Genomic DNA, 27621 nt, shown 5'->3' on the forward strand with positions numbered 1-27621 from the left:
TGCTGAAATAGGAGGTAGGTAGGAAAATGTGACAGTCAGTCATAAAAATATGGATGCTTGACTGGATGTAATTATGATTCACAGATCAACTATTTACATGAAAATATGTTTAAGAAGAGAATCTTGTTTGAAAAATAAAATTATAACCTCAAGTTGGAGCAAACTACACCACAGAGTATAGACAATCCTGTTTGCAACTGAATATTTCTTATTTTCTTTGAACTGTATTTAGTAAGAAAAAGACAGTTACTTAATTATGATCAATGTTGAAATGTCTGGACACAGAAGCATGAATCGAACATCTGCCTCCAAAAATCATTTCAACATTAATCAGTATATAACAGAGATGTATATGATAAAGATACAAAATATAGATCTGTCTGTCTCTCATCTGTGAGGATCCACAATCTCATAAATGAAGGATCCCTACAAAACAAGGCAAGATTTAACAGGTTAAGTTTGAAATACATTTGCAAATTTGTTATGAAAATCTTAGTGGCTCCACATTCTTGGAGGGCTGCTACTCTGAGACCACTTATTTGAATCTATTACTGTCTAACCCCCTTTATTAAGGTTAGAACAACAAAGATCTTGGCTAAGAACTCCTTTCAGAACAGAAATAAAGTCCAAATAGCGAGCACCTTCAATTCTTTAGCCACAAAATACTCTATGAAAATGCCCACATGTACCAGAGAACTTCTCAATAAATCCATGCCTAATTCTTAGTGGTATAATTCCCCAGACATGGGCTATTATATTAGTAAATAAAGATATTAAAAGAAAAAAGCTTCTACTGCCCACCTTAATAGATTATGAAGACAACCAGAATGTAACAAAAATACATGCTACTGGCACATCAGATTAACATAAGAGAACACTTACTTCCACATGCCATGGGCTAGGCTATCAAATCAATGGCAGCAGGCAACTAACACTCACTACAGAATGCTAGGAAATTCTGCTTTTATTCAAGCACACTATTCAGGGCCTAGCCTATATGCACTTGGAAGCAAAACAATGTAAGAAGGAACTGACCGATGAATTTAGAATAAATCTTAAAATAGCATTACAAATGTGTCATTGGAATTCGTGGAATTTGTTCACTCTGTTAAATAATTACTGTTCATTCTTACAAAACCTTCCTACCTCCACCCAATTTTTTTGATTTCTCCAACAGTATCAACAATTTCTGGGAGGCTGGCTTGCAATCTTTGTGGCCAAGTTAGAAAAGACTAACACAAATTTCTTAAGCAAATACTCTTTCTTTATGAGTCAGGAAGACTGAAAAAATAAAGATAAAGGTTTAAATCAAGCACAGAGCTTTTGGATGGGTCCATTCACATTTTTATTAGCCTAGCTGAATTAACATCTTGATATCTATTGACACTGTCTGAATAGCTTTCACAACCAATAATAATGCTGTTTACTGTCATGTGAGTACATAAAGTACACTCAGCACAAACCACACACGGAGTCCTGAAACAGAGGCATAATTCTTGGAAACAAACTTTGCTGCTGCCTTGTCATTGACATTTCAGTATGATTCAGATCTACCTACTAGCGCATGAAGCTGCTTGGGACAGCAGAAATTCATTACAAATTCAGGAAATCCAACAGAATCCTTTTCTCTTTGGACATGCCCTTTGCAGGCAGATCCAAATTTATTGATAATGTTATGCAATTGCTGCCTCAGTTACTATATAATTTGCAAACAATGGGAAAACAGATATTTTAAGATAAGAATTACTGCAGTGAAGTGCTGAATATTTTAATGGATGAAATATAGGTGAATGTCACACATTGTACAAAGTCATATATCTCTCCTGAAAATCTTAGGAAATGTCATGTCCTTAATAATTTCTTTAAAAATATATCCATCTATAGATATGTAATTTTATAAATTAATATAGCTGCTGACTTCAAGCTTCCTCTTAACAGCATCATAAGAGGTGTGTGATCAGCAGAAATTTCATATTAATCTACAATGACTGGGTTGGAAAAATGGAATTTGTGGGCCTTAGAAATATATATAGTTGTGTATATTGTGTCATCTTACATATTCCAGTTCCAGCTGGGGACAACTATCCAAAGAGAATATCAGTTATGCTGCTCCCATTAACAAAACAAGGAAAACCAGGGCTAAATGCAGAGCTAAATCAAGGAAATGTAGAAATGTCTGGAAGGCACTTTATTCTACCTTGTGGACCTATATTCTATTAGAAAGAAGAAATGATATTTTAAAGGATTGATGCATTTTAGGAAGGGAATAATGACTTATACGTGAAGTCTGTGTGTTTTCCTACATTGGCCTAACACCTAAATGAATGCTTTTTTTTTTTTTTTTTTGAGTAGCGTCTACAGCTGATTGTGTATCTGTACAATTTTTCCTTTAAAATTTTCACAGAAAAAACAATTTTAATAGTAACAGAACAAGATCCACTTTCATGGATCTTCCATTCTCCTGGATCTAATCTCTCTCCCAGGGGATTATATTCCACAGTGTTGTTCCTTAATGAATTAGAAAAACATAACCTTTTAGATTGTTACAAATGCCCTTAAATGTCCATTTATAATCTTTATCTTTCAGCTACAAAACCATTTAAGGTTGTGATCATAGTCCCTAAATTGACTGGGAAAAGGTTTCTCTTTCCATGAACCACTAAAACTGACAAGAAAGGAGGAACCATTCAATTGTATTAATCTTGGTTCTGAGTAGAACACTGAATTTTCATATTCAGGAACCACTTCCTCCACATCCTGTTCAATAAAAGTCTCACCTACAACTGTTCAGGGAAGCCAGTAAACTCACCTGCTTTCTGTAAAATTCAGATAAGTCAAAGCATAAGAGGACCAAAACGGAGTTCTCAGAGTAAAAATGAATGTTTTTTGTATAAACCTAGTTATTTTAACTGTGAAAAAATGTGTGGAACTCATAAGACCATTTTCAGAGTGTGCAGTGGCACTTGGATAACCAGAATATCTAGAACATGGGATAAACAACCTTGAGTGTGAAACTGAAAAAGTACATTGCTTTTATATGAAGATACCATACTAGGCCAACTTCATCATATATGAGTTGTACTAGGAGTACAAAGGTAATCTGAGATTTTTCAGCAATAGGGTCTAGGAGGTTTATATCTTTGGCATATTTCTTGAGAGCATTTTTCTTGTCCCTCTACAACACTTCGCTTTTTCTAAAATCAATATAAAGTGTATACTAGAGCTGAGGTCCTTGGCTGCCACAATAAAATTTAATCATTGTTCCTAGAATTAAGAACCATTCTGCAATTCTTCCAGTTTCTGCCAGCAACTGATCCCTAAGTATGGTGGGGAGGAGGGAATGTGCTAGAAATCATCTCTGTCTTCCTTTCAGCCACACAAGTCAATCTAAAGTAGAGCCAAAAGCACAACTGATGTTTATTGCTTTAGCTCGTGTTCCATACACATTTAGAAAGCAGAGTCAAAGCTGCAGTTTAATGTTGTGTTTAATATTTGTGAAATGAAAAAGATTATGCACTCTTTGTTTCCAATAAACAAGTCGACAAGGCATACAATCTAATTCTAAATCTCTCAACTGAAAGCCACAGCTCCAATAAACGTACTGGTAATTGCATTAAATAAATGTTTGCAACTTGAAGTACATATTGCTGATACCTTCTTTTATTCCTGTCTTTTCAAAGATGACATCTTCTGAAGATTAGAAATGCTTGTCTTGCTATCTATATTACGTTGCATTTTGCATGTTCAGTTACTGGACATTCAGAAGTCACAAGCATAGATTTATTGTCACAAGGAAACGTCTATTAGCATGAGAGATAAAATTTTGACTTTGAAATAATCATAAAGGAAGAGTATTTCTCAACATTTATGCTTTTCCTTCTCCAGACACCCTACAGCAAATGGATATGCATGTGGTCAGCACTCTGATGTGCTGTAGAACTAAAGAAAGTGACCTAGCTTCCAGCCATTAACTGTTATGGTTAAAGCTACAAAATATCAATATACCTGAAATTCCAGGTGACCTAGAGCTTTCAGTTTTCAGTTTCACAAAAGATTAGATATAAAGACATCTATTAAACAGGAAGTGCAAATGATCTTACATGATGTTACATTCAATCCTTTTTTTTGTTCTTCCTTAAGATCTCAGAGCACCTGAAAAATATTAATCCTCACTACTCCTGCAACAGGCATTGTTATGCCTAATGCACAGTATACTACAGAAAATCCTGTACATCATTCTTAGCAAACTGATTCAAAAGTTACACAGAGGGTGAATCAGGTAAGCCAGATCCAGATTAAGTGACGGTTGTGAAGTCAAACACTGGAGTGGTGACAATTACAGAGATCCCAGGAGTACACTCATGAAAAGGAAACTTGACCTTTGCAACAGTGATCCTGTCAGTCTCTAATATCTTAATTAGTCCCTGTCTAACATCTAATTTTTTCAGTTTTTATTCTGCAGTTGTCAGCTCAGAGCAGACACCTACAATGGCCTTTGACCACATCAAAAATATGGCAACTATTACTTCTATGCACATACATCCTTTCATTCCCCTTATTTTACACCAAGTTGACCCCCATTACAATGATGAGGGTAAATTCATTTCAGGCTAGAAAAGCTTAAAGAAATCAATAGGAAAATTCTTAGGGATTTAACAGATTTCTCAAAAGGTCAAATCCTGATAAATCCGTGTTTTAATAATTTATTCTTCTTTCTCCCCATTCCAGATAACAGGATATAGCATTCTTAACATGGTTTAATCTCTTCCATAAAACAGCTCACGGAATTCCATCGGTAACGTCTGACATGGAAGTTAGAGGCTCATCTGTAATATGTAATACTGGAGTAGATCCCAACAAGAAGAGGCATAATTTTGACATGAATGTTTCTGTCAGAAGGAATCAAGCACACAATCCTCAAGACTGTTTCAGTGCTTGATCTATTATTTGTTAAAAGCATGTACATTTCCCTCGTATTCTACTTCATAGCTGCATCTTTAGGAAAACCATCCCATTTGGTCTGTGATGTGTTCTAGTACAGTCTCTCAGTAAAATGAAAATCCCGAAAACAAATAACAGTAAGTAAACTTTCCCAAACAACAAGAACTAGTTCTCCTTGAAGGATCTGCTAATTCCACTTTCCACTGAAATTCTTGACAGCTACCTTTAACAAACACAAAGAAACCCTGAGCAATATCTCAATAAAACAAAAAATTGGGCGAACAAAAGGTTCATATTCTCTTCAGTCTCTTCCCATAATTCATTACAACAACAGCATGCAAAGCAAAGCAGTCTTACCAAGTTCTGTTATGTAGTTTTTTCCTTCTGAAGGTAAAGGAATGTACTGATTAGAAAAGAAGTTGCTTCCATAGCCCAGGACAAAACCTTCTAGCTTGGTGCTTTGACTTGGTCGAAGATACCTCATGCAAACAGTGTCGTCTGTTGCATTGATCTGAACCTTCAGACTCTGCCTTTTCACTGGGGAAAGGATGAAAAAGAGGAGATCAAAATGCATTATCTTGCCATCATGTGTTCAATAATGGGACATGACAATATAACAATATAGGGCTGTTTAATTTGTTAATAGTATGCAACTGAAGAATTTCTTATAGGTGATGTCTCCTGGAAACACAATGTATTTTAAAAAGTGAACTAACAGTCATGCAAAATAGTGGTTGCCAACATGACTGTTTTTCCACTAGTTTACCATTATCATTTGCTTTTACATCTACAATTGCAAAAGTAAAACCATGCATGAAGTAAGTGGAAAAAATGCAAGTATTTTTTCCTTTAAATGTAAGAGTTATAGTAGTATTAGCCATATGTAGGACTCATAGGAGAAAAATGCACAAGTTTTTGGTTTGAGTTTTTTTGCTTCTTAGTAGAAAATATGAAGTAGTAAAATTAAATTAATCAGTTAATCACAGTCAAAAATTATGGTAGAGGATAAATAGTCACTAGATCCAAATAAATCTTCTACAATTTTTTTCCCTTTGTTGGGCTGGAAATGTAATTTTGCATTTGGAACTACACCAGGACACCTAACTAACATAAATACTTTACTCAAAACTACGAAGAAATTATTTTTAAACACTGATTTTTATGCTTTCCAGGGGAACAGCACATAAAGTAAGAAACATCTTGTATATCCATCTGCAAAAATTTAACTTGTAGCAATAGAGAATGACTTCAGAACACAATAACTAACTTTTTAGCTACAAGTTGGTATTTTGGCTTTTTCTTGGTGGGGTAAGGGAGGATTGGCTTTTCCCTTTTCCTTCCTCGATATGTACAATTTTAATACTCCCTTATTACTGTTAGGCCTATCATATTTTCAGAACTGTTGAATTGCTGGCTTTTCCCCAAACTTACAACACCACCACTGAACTAGTACATTTTGGGTTGTTATTTCTCTTCGCCTTCTCAAAATATAAATTTTTAACCCGAGGAGATTTTCAGGCATCTGTCCAATCATGAGGGCTGAAATTAACTTATCAGGAAAAATCCAGAACTTTGCAGACAATCATTTTCACTTCAGGAACTAAATCCTGAAGAAAAACTGTGATGTAAACAATGAATAATATATAATTGAAAAATATGGTAGAGGGATACTAAACTTCTCTTTTTCTTTCTTTTTCTCTTTCTCTCTCTCTCCTTCTCTGTCTCTGTGTGTCTCTCAGTAATTGCAGACTAATATTCAAAGTTTCTGTAGACAAGTACATAATGATTCTCGGGTATCACCCCAAGATACCCTGGGGTTTTTTTAGACAAATTCCAATGACTAGAGTTGCCAAGACACCAAACCCCTCACTTTGTTTTAGTAGATGATTTGAGCATCTGCAGTTGTCTGCATACAGAATGTAAAGCCTTAAGCCAACACTTCATGACTCTTCCCTTTACAGAAAGAAGCATACAAGTAAAATTGATGGAAAACATCTGCCTCCCTTCCTTTATCTAAAGGCTGATCAAGAAAAATGATTCAGCCAGGAAACTGTCACAATTTTCCAAAGGCGACTCTGCCAGGTTCCAGAAGAGTGCAAGGCTTCTAGAAAACTCAGTTCTCTGGCATTTTCAGCAGTGCAATACCTTCACAGGGAAAAGGGAGGCAGTTGCTTCTAACCTCCATGACATCCTAGCTCATTTATTTTTAGTACACAAAACTGCTAAGAATGTGCAACTCTGAATATTGATAGGGCTCCAGGTAGCACAAACCAGGAAGAAAACACAACACACTTCGAATACCTCTCATGGGCTTCATAAAGACACTTAGTAAAATCTGGTAACAAAGTTTAGGATTATTATCTCTGACTGACTGTTTAAGATTCTTCAAAACCCATTGAGCATGATTAAAATGATTGTCTCCTGGTCTCTATTGAGTATTCATGTCTAAGAACAAAATAAGACTTACAGAACTTAATTCAAATATGGTAATTTGATTTCCATAATAAATTTGATTAATCAATCTCAAACCTGTATTTACAAAAGAAAATTAATGAAGATCTATTTAATTTTAAATTTACAATAATTTAAATCACGCTTCTCCACAATTTTATCTACATATCTCTCAGTTATACTTTAGATCAATTTGAAGACTTAATTCTATATCAAGATTCATATCATATTCATATATTCATCTGGGTCTAATTTTGGTTAGATGGATACCGTTGTTTATTCATAAGCAGTCAATTATAGTGATAAAGAGTCTTGATTTTATTAAAGCCTTAAAATTCTCAGTGAGGTTTCTGCAATTAGAAAGCTTAAATGAGATCCCAAAACAGTAGTAGTTTTGAGATAAGACACTTTAGACCTCTTTTTTGTATCTAGTATATCAAAACCACCAAGAGAGCTTTTAAAATCTAGCAGGAAATAAAAAGGAATAATGTATTAAAAAAAAAAAAAAAGATAGTAAGGCAGGAAAGAAGAAGAAAAGGAAGATGCACCTGAAATTAAAAAAAAAGCATCCTTGTCCTCACCACCCTGTCTTGACAGGGCAGGTGATTTTCCACTAATTTACTTTTAAATACAGTGATGGCCTTGATGGCAAAAGGTATTGCAGAGTCCCTGTACAGTTTAGGAAAAAAACATTAAGAAAAAATTATTTAGATTGGAAAAGACCATCAAGATCATCAAATTCAATCATAAACCCAGCACTGCCAAGTTCACCACTAAACCATGTCCCCAAGTGCCACATCTACACAACTTTTAAATACCTCTGGGGCATGGTCAGTCTGTTCCAATGTTTCATGACCCTTTTGGTGAAGATATGTTTCCTAGTATCCAATCTAAAGCTCCCCTGGTACAACTTGAGGCCATTTGCTCTTGTCCTGTCACTTGTTACTTGAGAGAAGAGGCTGACCCCCACCTGGCCCCTACCCCTCCTTTCAGCAGCTGTAGAGAGAAATAAGGTCTCCCCTGAGCCCCCTTTTCTCCAGCTCCCTCAGCTCCTCCTCATAACATTTCAGCTCCAGTCCCTTCAACAGCTTTGTGGCTCTTTGTGGACATGCTTCAGCTCCTCAACATCTTTCTTGTAGAGAGGGACCCAACATTTAATACAGAATTTAGAGTGCAGCCCTACCAGTGCCAAGTACAGGGGGATGACCACTTCCCTGGTTCTGCTTGGCACACTATTGCTGATAAAGGCTGGGCTTCCATTGGGCTCTTGGCCACCTGGGCACACCCTGGCTCATGTTCAGCTGCTGGTGACCAGCACACCCAAGTCCTTTCTCATCAGGCAGCTTTGGGTTGTCACGAGCCAGGTGCAGGATCCAGCATTTGGCCTTGTTGAAGGTAAACAACAGGCACAACGTTCCCCTCATCCAGTCAGTGACCCCACTCCAGTGAGTGACCTTGTTATAAGAGGAGATCAGGTTAGGCAAGCAGGACTTGTCTTTCCTAAAGCCTGACCCAAAGAGCAGCAAAGAGCAAGGCAGACAAATCTCCTTCTTCACTTTAACTTAGCTGTGTGTTTTTCAGGGAAAATAACCACTGAAGCAACAACACAGATACCACACTTCATATGACTAAACCACATTCCTATTCATGGGCTTTGTGCATTCCAGAATCAGAGAAAATGAGGGATGAATATTAACTGGTAAAACAATAAATGACCAATCTCTGGAAGCGTATGCAGAGAAGTGGAGCAACCAAGGACAAGGAGAGCTCAATCCTATGTGCTGCAGACACTGCCAGCCTAGTCACGAGAGGGCCAGCCTGCAGCAATGCAGATATAAATGATATATAAATTATGTTGGTAAATGGGGACTGCCCCCAGGAGCATATTAGTAATATAGATTTCACTTCTGTTGACCTCACAGTGTTTTGAACAATTAACCAGGAAAGCATTCTTATTTTGAGTAATATGCCTCTTTCAGTCACCACTCAGATAAACTTTCATTGAATATGATTTAATGGACATGGTAATTCTTAGGAACTTAACTGTTATGATACAGTGATAAGAATCAATTTGATTTTGAGAAAATAATTTTTGTCGTATTAGGATTTTAGGAGAATTTTTTTCCCTGCATCTCCTTGATGAAAGACTCGAATGATAAACTAGATGCTCTCTAATTCAATATTAATTTGTGCCAGTTTTTGGCATTTGTTAGTGAAACTCTGGTCCCAAGTATTTGCATCTGTAATGTAATTCTTTTATATTGAGGCCATTTCCAAATGGAAGATTCTGAGATCTATAGCTACCTCTGAAACACAATCTTTCCCTCCATGCTTGCCAACAGAAATTCCACACTGATCTGCAGGTATTTTCTTCAACAAAAGTCAGCTGATGGCCAAGATCAGCAGCAGAAACTGTGCAAAGCACATCTGAAGTAAAAGCACGACGCTGAGTGCATCAGAGCACTTGGAGTGTTGGAATCACTCTAAGGAAAGGAGTATCTGCTGAAACTGGTAGAGAATGAAAAACAGCTTGATGAATCAGCTGCAGCACAGGAGAACCAGTCACCACCAGTCTTCAGAAAGAAGAAAATAGCTTCCAATGGCCTGAAGCATCCAGCTGGAAGCACCATAGTTTGGCTAGTTGGAATGTATAGGCAACAGGAGACAAAAGAAAAAAAATACTGAAACTTTTAATAGTTCAGATGTTACTTTCACTCATACCAGGAATCTACTCCACTCTTTAAGAGTGCATGGTCTCTTGTGATCAAATACAGTCCTATATTTTGTTTTTATCCATAGAGTGAGGATCCTCAAACTCTGCCCTACAAAACTAGAGGGTGAAATACAGCTGTAGTGTATTACAGCAAATTTGGCTTTGTTGCCAGAATTCCTTTTGCCTTACATTGAAACTGTTTATGTTCCACCATTTCAAAGATTTTAAGGGGCATGAAGGCAAGATCCAGCACTGCTTCCCAGAGTGCTAGACAAATGAAGTGTGCCTTATGAAAATATATTAGCACCATCTATTTGTAAGCACTACCTCACTTATTCAAATAATTCACAGCAGTGCTTTGATTTTTCCAAATCTGGTGTCATAGTACCACCAGGCAAGTTTTCAGTGATAATCTAAAACTATGAAACTTTTCTTTTCTGCTCTTTTATATTTTTGTATTTATTTTGGCTGCCAAAATGGAGAAATATTGGTTGTTTGGCTGCAACCCAAATACATCTTAAAAAGGGAAACATTTAAAAATAGTTCTGTTTCTATGTACTACAATAAACAAGACACACTTCTAAAGCAGCCACAACCACAGAATCTAAATCTAAATAATTTAGGGTGGAAGGAACTTCTCTAAGTCATCTAGTTCAAGTCCCTGCTCAAAGCAGACCTCAAGTTGCTCAGGGCCACATCCAGCTGAATCTTGAACACCTCTGAGGACACAGATTCCATAATATCTCTGGGGTAATCTGTTTCAGTGCTTAGCATATTTCTGTTTAAAAAAAAAGTCCTAATATCCAACTGGAATTTCCCATATTCCAGTTTGTGCCCAGTGCCTCTTGCCAAATTACTCTGCACTCTGCCTAAAATCTGTCTTTTTATCCTCCAGTCAGATAGCTTAGGAGAACATCTGATCCCTTCTCATGACAGATTACATAGAACACTAACGACCCTGGCCATGAAATTCACATTCACAAATACTCTGAATAATGAAAGTAAGTGTGAGGAGAGCAACCAAGATTACCTTTTTAGGGGAGGGTGAGATAACAGCCTTGTATGTAGTTTTGTCATTTGCAAATGAAGTTCCCCAATCATTTTTTTCGAATTATTATTATGCCTACACAAGCCTAACATTGCTTCAGAAGAACAGGCTATCAACATTCAGCAGTTAACCGTGCAAAACACAAACAAGTTTTTGCATATCTACAAAAACCTATCTCTTAAGCTCTCAACTTACACTCTCAAGCTACTTTCATTTCAACTTTTCTTAGGTGTATCAACATTCTTAACAGAATGCACATGGCAAATAAAATAGGCTACACTGTCATGCCCTCCATATTTCTTTAATATCTGGGACCACTTTAGTAATGTAAATGATAGAGAAATTCACTACCAAAGGAGTAGCTGAAATATGCAGCAGGGAAACTCCTCAATGCAGGTGTTCAGCTGAAGGTAGTGACCTGAAAGGAAGAGATTCCCTGTGAGGGCCCAGGGCCAGCCCCATCCCTTCCTGTGTCCTTTCTCACAGCACTCTTTCAAGGTTACTGACACCTTTTCCTCCAGCTGCTATGCACCTTTAGTTTTATTAATGCTAATCAGAAATATGCTGCTCTTTAATGTTATGAAATAAATATATACTTCTGAAAGAGAATTGTTGGAACATTTATATTATGAAATTATAAGGTTTTAAAACTTATTTTGCCAATTCCTCTCTAGTGATTACTACAGTTCAGAATTGAGTTAATAAGCTGTACTCATTAGTACTTTAGGACCAGTTAGGCCAATGCAGAGGTAAAGATTTAGTTATTAGCAATTCCAGCTTCTATGTATCTATCTGTTTTGCCCGTTTTCAGGTCATTTGAGAATTTCACTGAAGTTCCACTTCCATCTTTATCACTATCTCCTTCACAAGGCTCCTTAAGCATGCTGGTTGAAAATTATTTTTTGTTTGATTTAGTAAAGTACTTGTCATTGTTTTTAGGGTGCAAAACTGAAAACAGTCTGGATTTAAACTTGGGATCCCATTTCAGTGGTCCAACCTCCAATTCCAGCTTACATTCTGCAGGTAATTTTTCATTATTTATTAAAATAGGAAACAAAACTGAAAACAAGAAAGAAAACTGTTGTTTGAAAATAACCAGGCCTGCAGCTCTCATGGAAAAGGGAACAGGAGTCATACTTCCGAAAACTTCTTTGATATGATTTACAACAACCTGACCCTAGCTCCTCTTGTGGGATTCTGTTTAATTTTTATTTTAAACCTTAGAAAATCCAGCTCCTTTATGTGTCCAGTTAGTAAACTTAGTTTGATGTTTGATGGCAAAAATTTATAAAATTGAACAATCTGGAGGATAAGGACAAAACTAAGTCTATTCATTATTTTCAAAGCCTAATGTCCTTTGAAACTCCTTCAAGTTAAATAATTTTTGATAGATAATACTTTAAAAATAAACAGTGCACAAATTTAAAAGACTATTTAAAAAAACTACTTGTCAATAAAACAACCTGAAACTCTTATTTCAATTTAGATTATGGATCACTCATTTGTAGTAGGATAAAGCTTAATTTTGATCTGATATCTTTAGGTTGTCCAGGGCCCTGTTCCCCTGGCTTTGCTCTCAAAGCTCCTTATTTGTTGTTGTTATATCCGGACTGGCCTGGTATGTATTTTTCTGGATGCAATTTCACCTGGACAGAGCTAATGAGACAGTGACTGCATCTTGCCCAGAAGAGCTGTCTCTCCAATTCTGGCTTCTTCTCCTGTCCAAGGAAACAAGTCCAAGGCAACTCCACCCACACTGGGCTATGAAGAAAACTGTGTCCTGGCCAAAGAACCTGACAGGTTCTGCATAAATATATTCAATAAAGGCAAGCCAAAGACTGTAAGGAGCGACTCAAAAATTTTCTAGGTCTAACTCTCTTTTTTTAAGCCTTTAAAGAGCATCAGCCAATGCAAACACCAAAAGAGAAATGTGCTCTTTGAAGGTGGCCTCATACAAATTGGTCATGTTTTAGAGCTGATCAGCTGAATAAAATCAGGGTCTTTCTTTAGCAACCTATCCTCAGTAGGAAACGCTAAAAAAACCACTAAGAACTTGAGCAGATGAAGAGTTCAAAGGTTGTTGGACAGGCTCTGCCTATAAACTTCCAATTTATTGAAGCAATTGGTATTACAGACCAGAGGCCTTAATGCAGGAAGTTTCTTATAACTCTGTTTAAGAGCAGGCAGCGCATGATCATTGCCATCACCTACTCAGTCACAGGCAGTGTTTGGCATCACCACTTCCTTAAGCCACCCTTCATTTACAAATATCAGTGCATGTTTGAAGAATCAAAAATCGAAGGCACAATAAAAAAACAGTCACCTTTGCTTCTGTGAGAAGAGTGAGAACATACACTTTACAATCCAGGATGTTAGTGTTTTGTACTGAGTGCACAGATAATCTGCTACATGGATTACTGTGTACTCAGATTGTAGTAAAAGACTCATTCCCTACAGCCAATTTGGAGTCTGCTCCTTACACGTAATCACCATTTATTACACCAGAATACCTAATTTTTTTTTCACTCTGTGACTGCTCATCCTGGGATCTTTTGAAACATTTTGGGAGGAATCATTCAGAAGAAAAAAATCAAAATAATGAACAGCAAGAAAGTATAAATTCTACTTATAATAAGGCAGCTCCAAACCAACAGTTAAAAAAACCTCAAGCAGTAATAAATTGAAATGTGCATGCTTATCTGTGTTAATAGAACAAAATAAGTAGTCATATACAGATATCATCTTCTGTGATAAATATTACCTTATTTGCCATAATACAAGGAATTGAAAGAGCAAGACTTTAGCTCAGTATTCTGTAATATTGGCTTAGATGGTTTTAAAGCTAACTTTGTTCTACCTCCTTCTCTGATTCAGCACATAACTATGTTTTTTAGGGACAAACCTGCTTAAAGACAATAGTATTTAGACAGCTAGGCGGATTTACAAGCTGTAGTAACAGAATAAATTTGAAACCAGCATGTACTTCAACCCTTTAGTAGTAAACTAATCTATACGCCTCGGAATCCACAACATATCTATATCTGAAACATATCTATAGCCATGTTTCAAAATTGTTACCTTCTCTATTTTAAATCTGAAGTGATGGATCCTAGTCTTTTATGCACTAGTTCTCACTTCTATAAAGGTTTCTTATCACTAGTGGATGAGAACATAGAGCACTGCAAACAGACCATCTTGATAAATCCAGCAAAAAAGTCAAATTCAATGACTAGAGGTACAGAGTATATTACTTAGGAAAGAAGCCTGAGAAAACAGGAGTCATTGACCTTAGAGAAAAAGTACATATATAGATATGAAGATAGTATCCAAATATAGCCCTGAGGAAAAGCAGTATAAATTCGTTCTGCTCCATATTTGTGAAAGTAGTGACAAACTGTAGCAAGGAAAATATCTGGAAAACTGATACAGGAAGCTACACTCTGGAACAAACGGTCTCAAGAATAAAACAAGGTTGTCAAAATGGACAGGAAGTCCATTTCAGCCCTATGTTTCCTTATAAAAATGACTATTTTTCCAATTGAAGGCTACTACTTTTGTTCTGCACATCTAAGTATGCACCATAAAGCCTCAAGGAGGGCTGCGCACCTCAGTGCTCTGGATGAATTCCAGTATCCTACTTCCTCTCTCTAACATATAGCAAATGAAAATCCAGTAAGGCCTGGTCTCTTCAGTATATAGATAAACTTAGGAGAATTACCAGGGAGAAGCAAGATGAATTTGTTATGTGAGAAGAGAAAAATATCTCAGTGCAATTGATTGAGTAAAGGCAAGAAAGAACATCCAGGAAACTGTAAGCTGTTGCCCCTGGCCTCAGTCACCAGGAACAGTCACACCTATGCACATGATGAACAAGAAGCTGATTTGTAACAGCCAGAGCAAATTTACCAAGGCCAGGCTGTCTGGCAAAGCTTGCTGCCTTCTGTAATATTATTCCTGGCTTTGCATACAAGGGGAAAGGGGTGAATATAGTTTACTTCAGCTTTGGCACAATTTCCACAGGTATCCTTCCTGTCAGACTGGAGGAATGCTGACTGGATGCCTACATTACAGAGAAGATGGGCTCAAAGAATAGCAGTCGGTGGTTAAAAGTCCAAAGCCCCTTTTGATACCCCTTTGATATTGCTCAAGAACCTGGTTCTTGAGCAACATCCAATGTAATTCCTATACTCATTTCAATGAGGGAGAATGTTTTGTGCTTTGTGTACACTCGGGAAAGAACTTGGGTTGAAGAAATAGAAGCAGAAAAGTTGTCCATAATGACCTCCTTTGAAATCGAAGGAAAACAAACTAGATGGAAATGCCCATTCAGAAATAGGTGACATTCTGTTTACAAGTCCCTCCCTCCATGCTGAGTATAATGAAGCAAGAATCTTTAAAATAACATTTAAAAAAAAGATGGAAATGGAATGGGATTATCCTTTTTCTGAAGTCACAATGGTTTTCCACTTCCAGCATTGCAACCCACATAGGATCACACAAAATACCTGTGTTCTCTGCTCAAAATAACACCCAAGACATACAGGACTTCAAATAAAGAAAGGATTAATAGCTCTGAATGGCACTTGGCAAAGGTGCTTGCAATATTCTGTGTTAACTTTGGAATAAATTCCCCACTTTTTAGAAGCAGACAGATGATAAAGCAATTAAATATCTGAAGCACACATACAAATTCTTAGTCGGTGTTGTATATCAAATGCTAAACTCAGAAAGAGTAAAAAAACTTTGTCAGTAACAAAAGCAGTTGTGAAATATGAAATTCTATTGCACTTTGACAACTATGATTTGGGCTTGTCAATGGAGCCAAGCCTGTCAACAAAGCTTTTAGCCAGTTACTTCCCTTTGGTTTAGAAAACTGTAGACACAAACAAACACAATGTAAATTTTTAAAAATTGCCCTAAGTTTCCAAAAGAGTACTCAAGATAAAGTGGTTTCACTTATGTTCCTGGTCTCCAAACTGAACGTTCTCACACATGTCTATGACACTTGCTGGATACAGCCCAGTCCTATAAGGATTGACTCCAACTGCACATAGTTTTTCCAGCTGGAAAATGTATCTCATCTTGCACCATTAGATGAGACAGATCTCAAGACTGATGACCTGGCTTCTTACTACTACTCTAAAATATACCCAACTAAAACCCCAACAGATTAAGAAAAATCAGAGGTGATCCTTTTAATCTTCTTCTATATTGTTTCACATTATGAGTTTGCAGAGATCAAAGGAATGATTCTAGAGTTCAAACACATCCGGAAGAAAGAAGCAACAAATTGCCAGTACATCTTTAATTTTAAAAAGTACTAATAAATACTTCATAAGTTTAGAATGTATTACTGAATTCCTAGATTTGACCAAAATTCTTTTTCAGCTCTGTGAACATGGTGAAGCAGAAGCATTGTTAACTCATCCTAAGAAAACTAAAATATGGAGTAAATGGTTCTAAATCAGTGGGTTACAGAAAATAATGGACACCAAGCCTGATAAGTATACAACATATACAATAAAATCTATGACTAGGTGAGTACTAAGATAAGACAAATACTTATTTTTGATACTGAAGGTGTTTCATCTTTTCTCCCACATTTCCTACCCAGGACATGACATAGAATTTATGTTCTCTAACTATATTCACAAATTCCTTGTCACATCACCTGCTCAATTTTCACCATTTTATCTACAGAGATGAAAAAAAGCTGCAGGAAGTAATCTCTCTTTCCAACCTATCTTTCTATGTCTGCAAATATTTTTTTAAAAATAAATTATCTAGCTCATATTTCATTGAAAGAAAAATGCCAATAAAGAATACTGCCAGCTACACAAAAGCAAGGCTTACGAAAATTTCGGGGTGAGATAGGGGCATGTACATCTATGCACAAAACCATCAACTAAGAAATCTTTGTAGGCCTGACTCTGCATTTTCACTTGTACTTCTCTCAGGCATTTATCCAAATGCTCATGGAGAATTTATGGTATGTAAGAAGCTGTGTCTCTCTCATTACTGATCTTGTAACCCAGTGTGCAGTAGATTACATTAATTCCCAAGGAATGCTCCCTGACTTAAGAGTGTATTAAGCACATAAATAATGATTCACGACTTCAGAGTTTTTAAATGAGATGTTCTTCCCCATGCCAGTTTTTTTTTTTTTTTTTTTTTTTTGACAACTGACAAGTGTTTTAATACCACAAAAACAAATTATTGGAAAAAAATCCAGAAGGGCCAGGTCATGGAAAAAATTATTCACAATGCCTGAAGTTTCAACAGGGCATAAATGAGATTATCTATTCCCTATATGTAACTTCTCTACATCCTTAATACTACGAGCAGCATCACATTGCCTTCAAATAAATATAATAATAGCATACGATCTCCCTTGCTAATTGCTCTAAGTATTTCTGAGTGGGAGAACACAATAAATGTATGTTAGTTACATTACTGAGAAGCTGCTTTCTAAGAATCCACGGCTGTACATTGACAACATACTAATGCTTTTATCAACTGCTCTTTGACCACGTCACCAAAAGTGGGAGAGTACAGGGGATCGATGAAAGTCTGAAAGAGTAAAACAAATAATTTTTGATGCAATGCATTTACCAAAAATGAGCAAGATCCCACACTGCCTTTTGTGCAAGTTGAGTATAGATTTTCCATTGAAGCAAAAATCCCCAAATCTGCCAACAATTAAGAAGTTCTTCAGCTAAGATTAATTGTATAATTAGTATTTTAGTATTTTGAAGAAAAAAAAAAAATCTTATTTACTCGATTAACAAAGGACATACATTAACTCCTACTCCAAAATACCAACTGAGTCACATCAGATGTATCAGCTGCTAAGGAGCACTGAATAACCAACACAAGCAAGAAGACATTTCTATTAGAATTGTCAGTTTTTATGTTCCTCGTAACTAAACCAAAGAGCAGGAAGGAATGCTGAATAGATGCAGTGCTGGTGCTTGTCAGATCATAATTAAAAGCTGGTCCTCATCTGTAAGGTAGCAAATGACAAGCTGTCACTGTGGAGAAATTTCATAGCCATGTTCACACAATAAATGTCTCTTAATTAGCTTTATGATAAAATAAGATGATCTATTGATTCAAGCTGAATATGAAACTTCACCACTTTTACCCACGTCAGCTATTCATCAAACTAAGGAAATTCATGGTTCTTAAGCCTGACTGCAGCCATTTCCCTGACTGTGAAACAATCTGCACACTGTGCTATAAATAAAAACTCTGCCCTGCCATTTAATCCAACTACTTCAGTGTTTGTGTGAGCCACGGAATAGAGCTCTGCCAAAACGTTCAGGTCAGACAGTAGAGTTTTCTTTCTATTATTTGTATCCTAAAATTCGATTTCTTATCAGCTTTCAGATTCTTGCACCCATGCCTTTGTTTTCAGTGTGTTTGTGCATGTTGTACAAACACATTGAGATTTCAAAAGAAAAGTGATAAGCGATAAGGTCTGCAAGTCTTGTAATTTTCTCAGCGTGCATTTTTCTTGTTCATGTATAGGCTTGAACGGTGGTAATGAGGTAATCTAAGTTGCCAGAAAATATTTTAGTTTTGAAGTCAGAAAACTATCTTCTGGGATATTTCAAGTGTACATATTTATATTTTTGAAACAAACATAATTTGATGTGTTCTGAAATTATTCCAGACTTTTACATCACAGAAAGAAAAATTAACATGAATAATTAATATAAAGCAGATATTGCAAGGAGCTGACAAAAGAAGAAATATCTTTTCCAAATGTGAGTTTAAAAATAATGTTATCCCACATACACTGTCAGTCCTTTAAAATTGGCCAGGTTCCCAAAGTATTAATTATGTAAACTCATATCAAGCACTCTGTAGCCATTTATAGATTCAAAAACTAATGCCACAACTGCAGGTGATTGGAAAGAATCTTTTCCCACTCTATCGAATCGTGCTATTCCTGAGCAGATTTTAGGAATAATGCAAAACCTTAGAACTATATAAAAATGCTGAAATAGCCCTAAAAAATAATTCCCTCATACTTTGAGAATCCATTTTGCCATCAACTCTTCAGCTTGAGAAAGAGTATAGAATTACAATTTCTTTTTAAGTACATGCAATGATACCCTAGTGTTAGCACACCCCATACACACACAAAAAAAAATAAAAATCAAATCACAAGCAGAGGTTTAGGCACATCATTAAGCTGGGTTTTATGGAAGTGGATTTATTCCCATGGAGCCCTGATGACATGTTAGTTCAAGGTAAACAGGATTTATATAAGAGCCATGGCTACAACTGGCCCAAGAAAAATTGTGGGTTTACTTGCCTCATTTATTTTTCTTCCAGAAGATGCTCTAAATAATACAAAATACTGAAAAGTGATTGACCTCAGCAACAACTTTAAATCACTTTAGAAAACACAGGTTATATTTTGTCTACCAATCTTCAAACAAGTGCAGTAAACTCTCCCCTCCAGAATGGGAGAAAAGTAGTTTTCCTCTCATAAAAAAGCACTCCCTACCTCTCTGCCTTTAGGTCTACCATCTTCACAGTTAGAGCCTCAACTCTTTACCAGTGTTTTATCCAGAAGCTCTGAATCAGTGAAGACTCTGTGTTGATGTTCTTAATGCAACCATCCTTCCATAACCTTATCTGGATACCTGCATGCTTCAATGGCAACACTTTGGTGAAGCAGCAAGTGTAAAAACATTCAATTCTGGTGACCATAACTACAATCACCACTTCATGAACAGTTCAAAACTTGACCTGTTTTTTCTTCACCTTGATATAACACACACTGATTTGCTCCAAGGGGGAGGTATGGAGTTGATAAAGCCTGTGTAAAATGGCTCAATTGTTATGTTTTGAGGGATGGCAGTACTGGAAAAGCTGGCCCAGGCCTTGCCCACACAAATGTTTCATTTCATTCATGATGCTGCCAGTGGTCATCTTCACAAGCACCATTCTCACAGCGCAATAAGGCAAATATGTATCTCACAAAGCAAACTAGCATTACATACACATTGTCCTGTATTGTTGAAAAAACAATTTTTAATTAAGACTATTTGAGCTAAGGCCTGTCAAGCAAGTCTGAGTAGGATCTGGCTTGTTTCCAGCTGCCCTTTTCCACTTGGGAAGACACTGCAGACTGGGCTGTTTTGCTAATGGCACCTATTTTAGACTGCAGGCTGTCCAGAACAAAATACCTTCTCTTCTCACCAAGACTCACCATGCCAGTGAGTAGCACTCCAACCATCTTCGTAAAAAGCAGTAGTCAAGAACACTTCACAGCAACACATTTGTCTTGCTCACAAACAATTTCAAGTCTGCACTTGAATTTCCCCAAGGAAAATAAATCCACTGGGAGATGCATGCACAGTTCTGAATATGGCAGGTCACTGCTAGCCATTTTTTCCCCCCAGAGCAGAGAGGTTTTTGTCTCCACATGCAGTGTGTAGTGCACACCTGGTGAGTCCAAACAGTCCAAAGAAGCCTCAAACCCAGACACACAGACTATACTATCCATACACAGTAGGTCTGGCCCCAGAGCAGCAGCAGGATTTAGCCTGCAGCTCTCCCCTCAAGTGAATTATGTAGCTTGTCCTTCTGGAACAGCTAGATCCAAAGATTATATGAAGGGCAGCTGGAAAATAAGGTTCAAAAAGAGATACTTGGGAACACAGATTAAAATGAAGAGGTGGAAGGTTATATAGATTACCCAGCAGTGAGATCATTTTGGAGGCGTTCATATGCAGTGGAATTTAATTCTGGCAGAATCCACCCATATGTATCATCACAACGTTGCACCACTGCATGTGCCAATATAAAAATGGAATTCTGGTATTAGAGATTATCTTTGAACTTGGAAGCCTGACAATCATTACTGGGTTTTGATATGTTTATGTGCAAGCCTAGGACACAACTGTCTGCATGATAAGATAACTTTCTTTGATTAAACGAACTGCTATAATTGGTACATTTTTACAGGCTGTTTTCAGTTGTAGCAAGAATGAGCCAAATTTGCCATGACATATCTAGTGACTGAAAACCCTTGTCACTCTATTACGTCAGATACAGGATCCCTTTTAAATTTCCTGTTGGGCTTGTCACTTATGTGCCATTAAAAATAAGAAAAACATTTCACAAAAAATCCCAAATTAATTTTGCACTTCTTTTTCCAGACACAACAAAAAATGAAGTTAAATAATTTAGTTCGAACTGGCCCTTCTTCATAATAATGTTTTTTAAAGGTTAATGCATTGTGTATTTTGAAAAATAGTTCCCAGAAAGATGTTTTGTAAACCATGGGGACAGTAATATATAAACCACATGTCATTTCAGTCCTTTTGTGATATTTTCATATGCCAGCTTCATTGCACGTTCAAAAACCCACAACTTCCAGGAGACTTTTCCCTGTCTTACAAATTTTGCCCTGCCACCCTACAGCTACCAAAGGGGTGCTTCTGGCAGGAAGGGAGAGAGCAGCACAAAAGCATAAGGTTTGGCTGTTGCAATATAATATCTGCAATACATTGAAATAATTCTACATTGTTTTAACTGTTTGACACTAGTAAATGAAAACACATGCTCTGCTTAGTAAGACGTATTACGTAACATAGCATAGCCAGCAAACTTAGCTAGGAATAAAATTAGCCTATTCCTTTTCTCAAATGTCAAAGTTTGGGAGTCTACTGTAAATACAGCATTCACTCTCAAAGGGATGTCACTTATAATTACCTTGAGCACAAATATTAGTGAGTAGCTATCTACAATATCAGACCAAACATATTCAGTACTTCCAAACAAAGAAACAAATCCTCAGTGCAAAACAATTCTTTTTCCCACTTATCCCCACTGCTGACAACTGTAGGTACAAGGAAATTTTGGATCTAGGTTTCCCTACAGAAGTATGTAAATTAGGCTTTTTTATATGGTCCCCTAAAGAAATGTCAAGTCCATATTCATTTTCCCTAAGAAGACAGCAACCAGGAGAAAGCTGAATTACGGTTTCCTGAGCCCTTCCTGGACAGCAGAGTAGGATAGGCCTGAGTCCTGGAAAGTGGAACAAGAATGGACCTGAATTCCACTGTACCTGATGACTAATTCAAATAGTAGGAAAACCACAGTGGTCAGAAACATGTCAAAAAATCCCCTGAAAACAAACCAGGAAAACAGTCAGACTCTCTTGTCTTTAGCAACTTCCTAAAACTGAAATTTTATAAGAAGGGATCAACCCCAAATTCTTTTCAGCTCTAGCAATGTAAAACAGAACAAAAAGATAGACAAACGCTATCAGAAACAGAGACTGTAGTGAAAAAACACATTTCCATGTGCATCTGTGCTGTAACTGGAAAGTCAAGTGACAAAATCAAAACCATGAAATGCTGTTTTACCAAACACTAAGAACTTCTTCTCCAACTGTTCTCCTTCAAGAATTGTATCAGCTCCAACTGGAAAGATGACAGGGAAACACGGTTTATAAGGCAGTACAATCTTGTGGACTATGTCCTGTAACTTGTTTATTCTGGATTCTGTGGCTTTGCTTTCTCATCTCTGTCTCAGATCCGGGATGCTCTGCTTACCAACTCATTCTCTAAAGACAAGACTTTTTGTCTGTACTTAATTCCTGTCTAAAGAGACAGCACTCGAGTTCTTTAAGAATGGAAATTTTCTGTTATGCAGAACTGTAAAAATTAGAACATGTTTCTACCCATCAGTAAAGCACAACAGTGCTGAACTTTAGAATCATATATGTTGGATGGCACTGGCATAATGGCATAGTGAGAGAGACAAAAATAAGTGGAAAATTTCTAGTTAGAAGAAAACTTTAGAGGTTAGACAAAGTTGAACAGACAGCCACTGAAATACTGGATGAAATGTCATCTCTAATGGTACCATCTTCTCTTACTGCTGTTCTGTGGTCCCTCACACAGTATCCAAAGGCAGTGACTGCAGAATTTTCTTAGCAGCTGATCTCCTCGATGAAACACAAGCCTAATTGTAAAAAAAAAATTACCTTCATACTAAAACACAATACCCACCAGCCTTCCTTCCTTTCCCAATTATACTGTCTTCACTTATTATTATTATTATTATTCCTCCAACAATACCTTCACCTTTGAAGTAAAAATAATGAGAGAAAGAAAGAACATTAATAAAGAACACTCTTTTGAGAACAGCAATAATATTTTCTTTTTCATCCTAGTAAGACACACGCGTATGGAGGTTAAAGTACAAAAATATGGGAAAAGGGAGCAGTTTGTGTTCCAGCCTCCTGATCAGCACATTTGCACACAGTCTCTCAAACAGCTCTGGAAGTCACTGTACTGGCTCTGTTCCTCTGCAGCTGTAGGACGCAAGATGTTCCTTCCACCTTGCACCAGTGAAAGGAAATCCCAGTCCATGAGACATGGGGTCAAGTGTGTTTCACCTCTGGGAGAGAAGATCTGAGCACTAGAATTGCAAAATGCTGGTAAGAAGGGCAAGATTTACTCTGATAACCTGTTCCCACAAGTACCTACACCACCAAGCAAGTTTGGCTAGACTGTGCTCCTCCAAGTTATGAACTTGATTCCACTGTTCCACAGAAAGCAAGAGTGACTCTGAAGCCTTAGTTACATACTTTGGGACTTAGAGAGCACAAGAATTTACTGGAATTTAAGCTTGCATAGCAAGGCAGAGAAGCACTCTTAAAAGAATATTACCAGTATATATTTTAATTTTTAAAACCCTTTAAGTTCCACATATACTCTTTGCATTCAAAGAAAGTCTGTGGTCCCTATCAAACAAGACAATGCTGTAGAAGACAATCATTTCAGCATTTCCAGATAGCAGCTAAGTACTAATATACACTTGCTTTTTCAATGCAATTCTTTGTAAATAGTAACTGGAGAGGAAGCTACAAACAAAAGAATTAGACTGATGTTTCCACACTGCAAGGGGAGAATCTTAAAAAAGTTAATTCACTGAAAAGAAATGAAGTTTCCACCTGCAGATTTATGCATTTGGCAAACAGAACTGCACTTCCGCAATGTTATTTCAGGATAGAAAAAAATGCATGCCAGAGTTAATCTTGCAGTGGATTAGAACCTTTGTCTGAATTTCACAGTTAGCATAAACTTAGAGCCACTATTCTATAGTAGTGAGCAGAAAACCCAGTGAAACTGTTTAAAAAAGAAAAGCACTGGAAAAGTTTCTTCTCTCACTGTAGGTATTACATGCAAGATTCCTCTCTGATCAACACAATCCTCTTTAGTTTTGTCAAAAAAGGACTTAAAAGTCTTAGAGTTAGCTTGACTTGAACTGCATATTGTTACTCACAGACTACACACTGTTCCACTATTACCAAGATGCAGAAAACCCCACATTTGCTCCAAATGATGAGATTAAAATAATTTCAAAAGAACATCATCATAGGGAAGAAAGAAAAATAACGAATTCTGAAAAAACCCCCGAGTCTCTTAAGGAGGGTGAAAAATCACCTCCACTCCCCAAAATACTTTAGGTTTCCCTTCTATGAAAGAGTATCTTCCTAGGAAGCCCTCAAAGTGCTTATTTCTTAATAAACATTCTCATAACTAAATCACAGGTTCCCCTAAATGTCAGTGGCTGCAGGAGAATGCAGATGTAAAATGCATTACAAAGCACAGTGGACTCAGGCAAGCACTTCCACAAAGTGAGAGCAATACGTGCAGTACAGAAACAGTTGTGAAATTGCTGCTTTAATGCCAAGGCACTACGAAGTGTTTTACCATCCAGATAGAGAAATATTATTTTAATTCTATGCTATGACTGTTCTTCCTGCAGTAAGCAAAAAAATACTATTAAAATGCCAATGTTACGTGTGTCATATTACCAAGGAGAAGAAGAGATCACTGCCAGCTTTGCAAATCTACTGTACTTCCAGACTCTGGGAGAAGGGAATAGTTAAACAAATATTCACACAGGTTTGGAGAGTTTTTTCTTTTTGTATAAATTTTAATCAGTCATATTTCTCTCCCTCAAAATGCATGCAACCTGACCTCCACTAGTCAATTCCTACTGCATTGTTAAGGATAGATATAAAGGGAAAGTATACAAGTTCTTTCAAAGACGGAACTGAAGTCTTCCATCAGCGACCCAGAGTGCTTCCAAGTTGCCTTTAAGATATTAAACCACAGACCTGCACACTGCTGTCCAAATCACTATAAAATCATTATATACAGTAACTTTGTGCCACGATACTTCTCACTAGAGTCACAAGATACCATGAAAACTTTGGAGCTTATTTTATTCAAGACCTTTAAGGCTGCTGTTATACCTGGACTTTACCCTTTCCCCTGACCTTCTTTCATCTTGTCTATTACCTTTAATCATTCCTAACGTGCTAAAAGCAAATTTCCATAACAAAACGCAAGCATTAAAAACCACAAAGCCCCACAACAGAAAAACAAACAACCACCCCAGAAAGCTGTTCATAGCTACTTGCCTCTTGGCAATTTCTGAGTATTTCCCAGGTTTAGTGCAATATATCCACAGAAAAGAAGACAGAGAAATCTTGACATCATGGTCACAAACCCAACCTCGCTCTGGGAATGGCTCTGACAGGTATCACACAGAAGTAGTGCAGCTGCATTTAAGTGAACCGTTCTCTCTGTGACAAGAGGCAGCAACACTTTGACACAAGCTTAGTTTACACAGTGGGAGGAGACAGGATGACATCATTCACTCCCACTGCAAAACGAGAATTAGCATAAAAAAAATATTAACAGGCTCCCCCTTCAATAACCTTCTGGGGTTTGTTACAAGATCTTTTCCACCACTAAGGGAACACATTACCATTTCATTACTTACATTTAATGAAAATAAAATCATTAATATCAAACTTTCTATTAATGGGAAACTGATCTGAGAGACATTTTCACTGTTTTAACCAAGAGAGCTGGACTTGAACTTCAAAAACAGCATTTGCAGTACTCAGAGAACTGTTTGCTATATTGACCTCAGTATTTTTGCAATCTCAACATTTTTCTTAAGGTTAATTCAGGCTACTTGTGGCTTTCATCCAGGCAAAATAAATACTAGTTTAATTTGACATGACATTATAAACAGGCATTGTAAATATTTATTCAGCCAAAGAACTGGACTTGAAAAATCTGAATGTCATTTTTTTCACTTGTATCTAGTGTTGGCAATTTAAAAATACTTTATAATTTTCCCTTTTGTAAGTGTCTGGTGAGTTAATGGGTACAATGCACATTGAAAGTAATAAAGTGATGCCTCTCATTCCAGGGTGATCTTCTCATCAGTTACGTAACTTTAGGTAGAAAAGAAGTTCCATTTTTCCATTAAAAGTTGTTGCATTCCATGTTTACAATAAGCCAAGTAAGCACAGCATTTGATCCCACTCACAAGTGAGAAGATGGGAAGGAAAAAGTAAAGCAGAAAAAAAGGAAGCATAAGAAAGAATTTAGTCTCAGTATCTGGAAAACTTTCCAAAGAGATTACATCTATTCAACTAAGTAGTGATCTCTCTCTCTCCCTACAAATAAAACCCAAAAATCAAACAAGGAAAAACCCAACGAACAAAGAAAACGCAAAAAGAGTCTCCAAGGGAAAAAAAGAAAACAACCAAAAAAACCAAAGCAAATCTAACCAAAACCAAACCCAAAAGAACCATCAACAACCAAACCTAAACACATCTCTTGCTTACAATATGTGAAGTTCTTCAGTATGCTTAGTCTGCTCCCACTCCCTGCTTGACTGGACCTGATATTCTGCTTCCATAGTGTTTATAGGCAGGGAAAATCACAGCACTCATACCTGGGTTAGAAGCAAGTAGTTTAAAATAAAATGATAATATCTTGAAGCATACAGGAGCGTTTCTGAAAGATCAGAAGACGACCCTACATTTGCCATAATTCAGGAAGAACTTCACAACAGAAACCAGCAATCATTGTCTTAGAGACAAACCTGAGGAATTTCAAGCTCTTCTAACCAATATGGAAGTTCCAGATTTATCATACTATCTGGATTTGGACACAAGGAGATGTTTTTATTATTCACTACCTCAAATCTGCAAAGAGCAACTTGAAAGTCAATATTCGAGGCAGACCCCCAAAAAATCCTCGAACACTATTATCTGAAGGATCTTTGGGAGGATTCAGATCTTGAATATGAACACTCTGAACAGGTAATGAGACAGGTACAATTTGAATAAGATGAAAAGATGTTTGAAAGGCTGTACAATTAGAGGAGGGTCTCACAAAACACCACACCAAAAGAATGTCCCAGGACAGAAAGATGGATACAGAGAGCAAACAGTGCATTCTAATTGTTTTTTAAGTTGAAGTACTATTTTCAAAAATGCTCCAGAACTATATTCTATTTTTTCCCTTCAAAATTAAAAAATAAGAAATCAATCATTTGATGTAACTGTCTCTTGGGAGGAGTAATGGGAAAAATTGCTCCATGGTCACACAGACCTGTCTTT

At 36.8% G+C, this 27621-nt stretch overlaps 1 protein-coding gene across 26 annotated transcripts in view; it reads right to left on the bottom strand.

Moving 5' to 3' along the window:
• ABI3BP (ABI family member 3 binding protein) overlaps window positions 1-25801 on the bottom strand; it is a 131821-nt gene extending 106020 nt beyond the window's left edge. For all 26 annotated transcript variants that reach the window (XM_088156063.1, XM_088155976.1, XM_088156069.1 and 23 more), the window contains exons 1-2: window positions 25618-25801; window positions 5299-5478 (exon numbers count right to left, since the gene is read on the bottom strand). In XM_088156063.1, coding sequence (XP_088012189.1) covers window positions 5299-5478; window positions 25618-25696 — 259 coding nt within the window. In that variant the 5' untranslated portion in view covers window positions 25697-25801. The remainder of the gene's footprint in view (window positions 1-5298; window positions 5479-25617) is intronic.
• Window positions 25802-27621: the final 1820 nt, after the last annotated feature.

This window comes from Sturnus vulgaris, chromosome 2 (genome assembly GCF_052056855.1).
Source record: "Sturnus vulgaris isolate bStuVul1 chromosome 2, bStuVul1.hap1, whole genome shotgun sequence".
NCBI classification, from domain to species: domain Eukaryota; kingdom Metazoa; phylum Chordata; class Aves; order Passeriformes; family Sturnidae; genus Sturnus; species Sturnus vulgaris.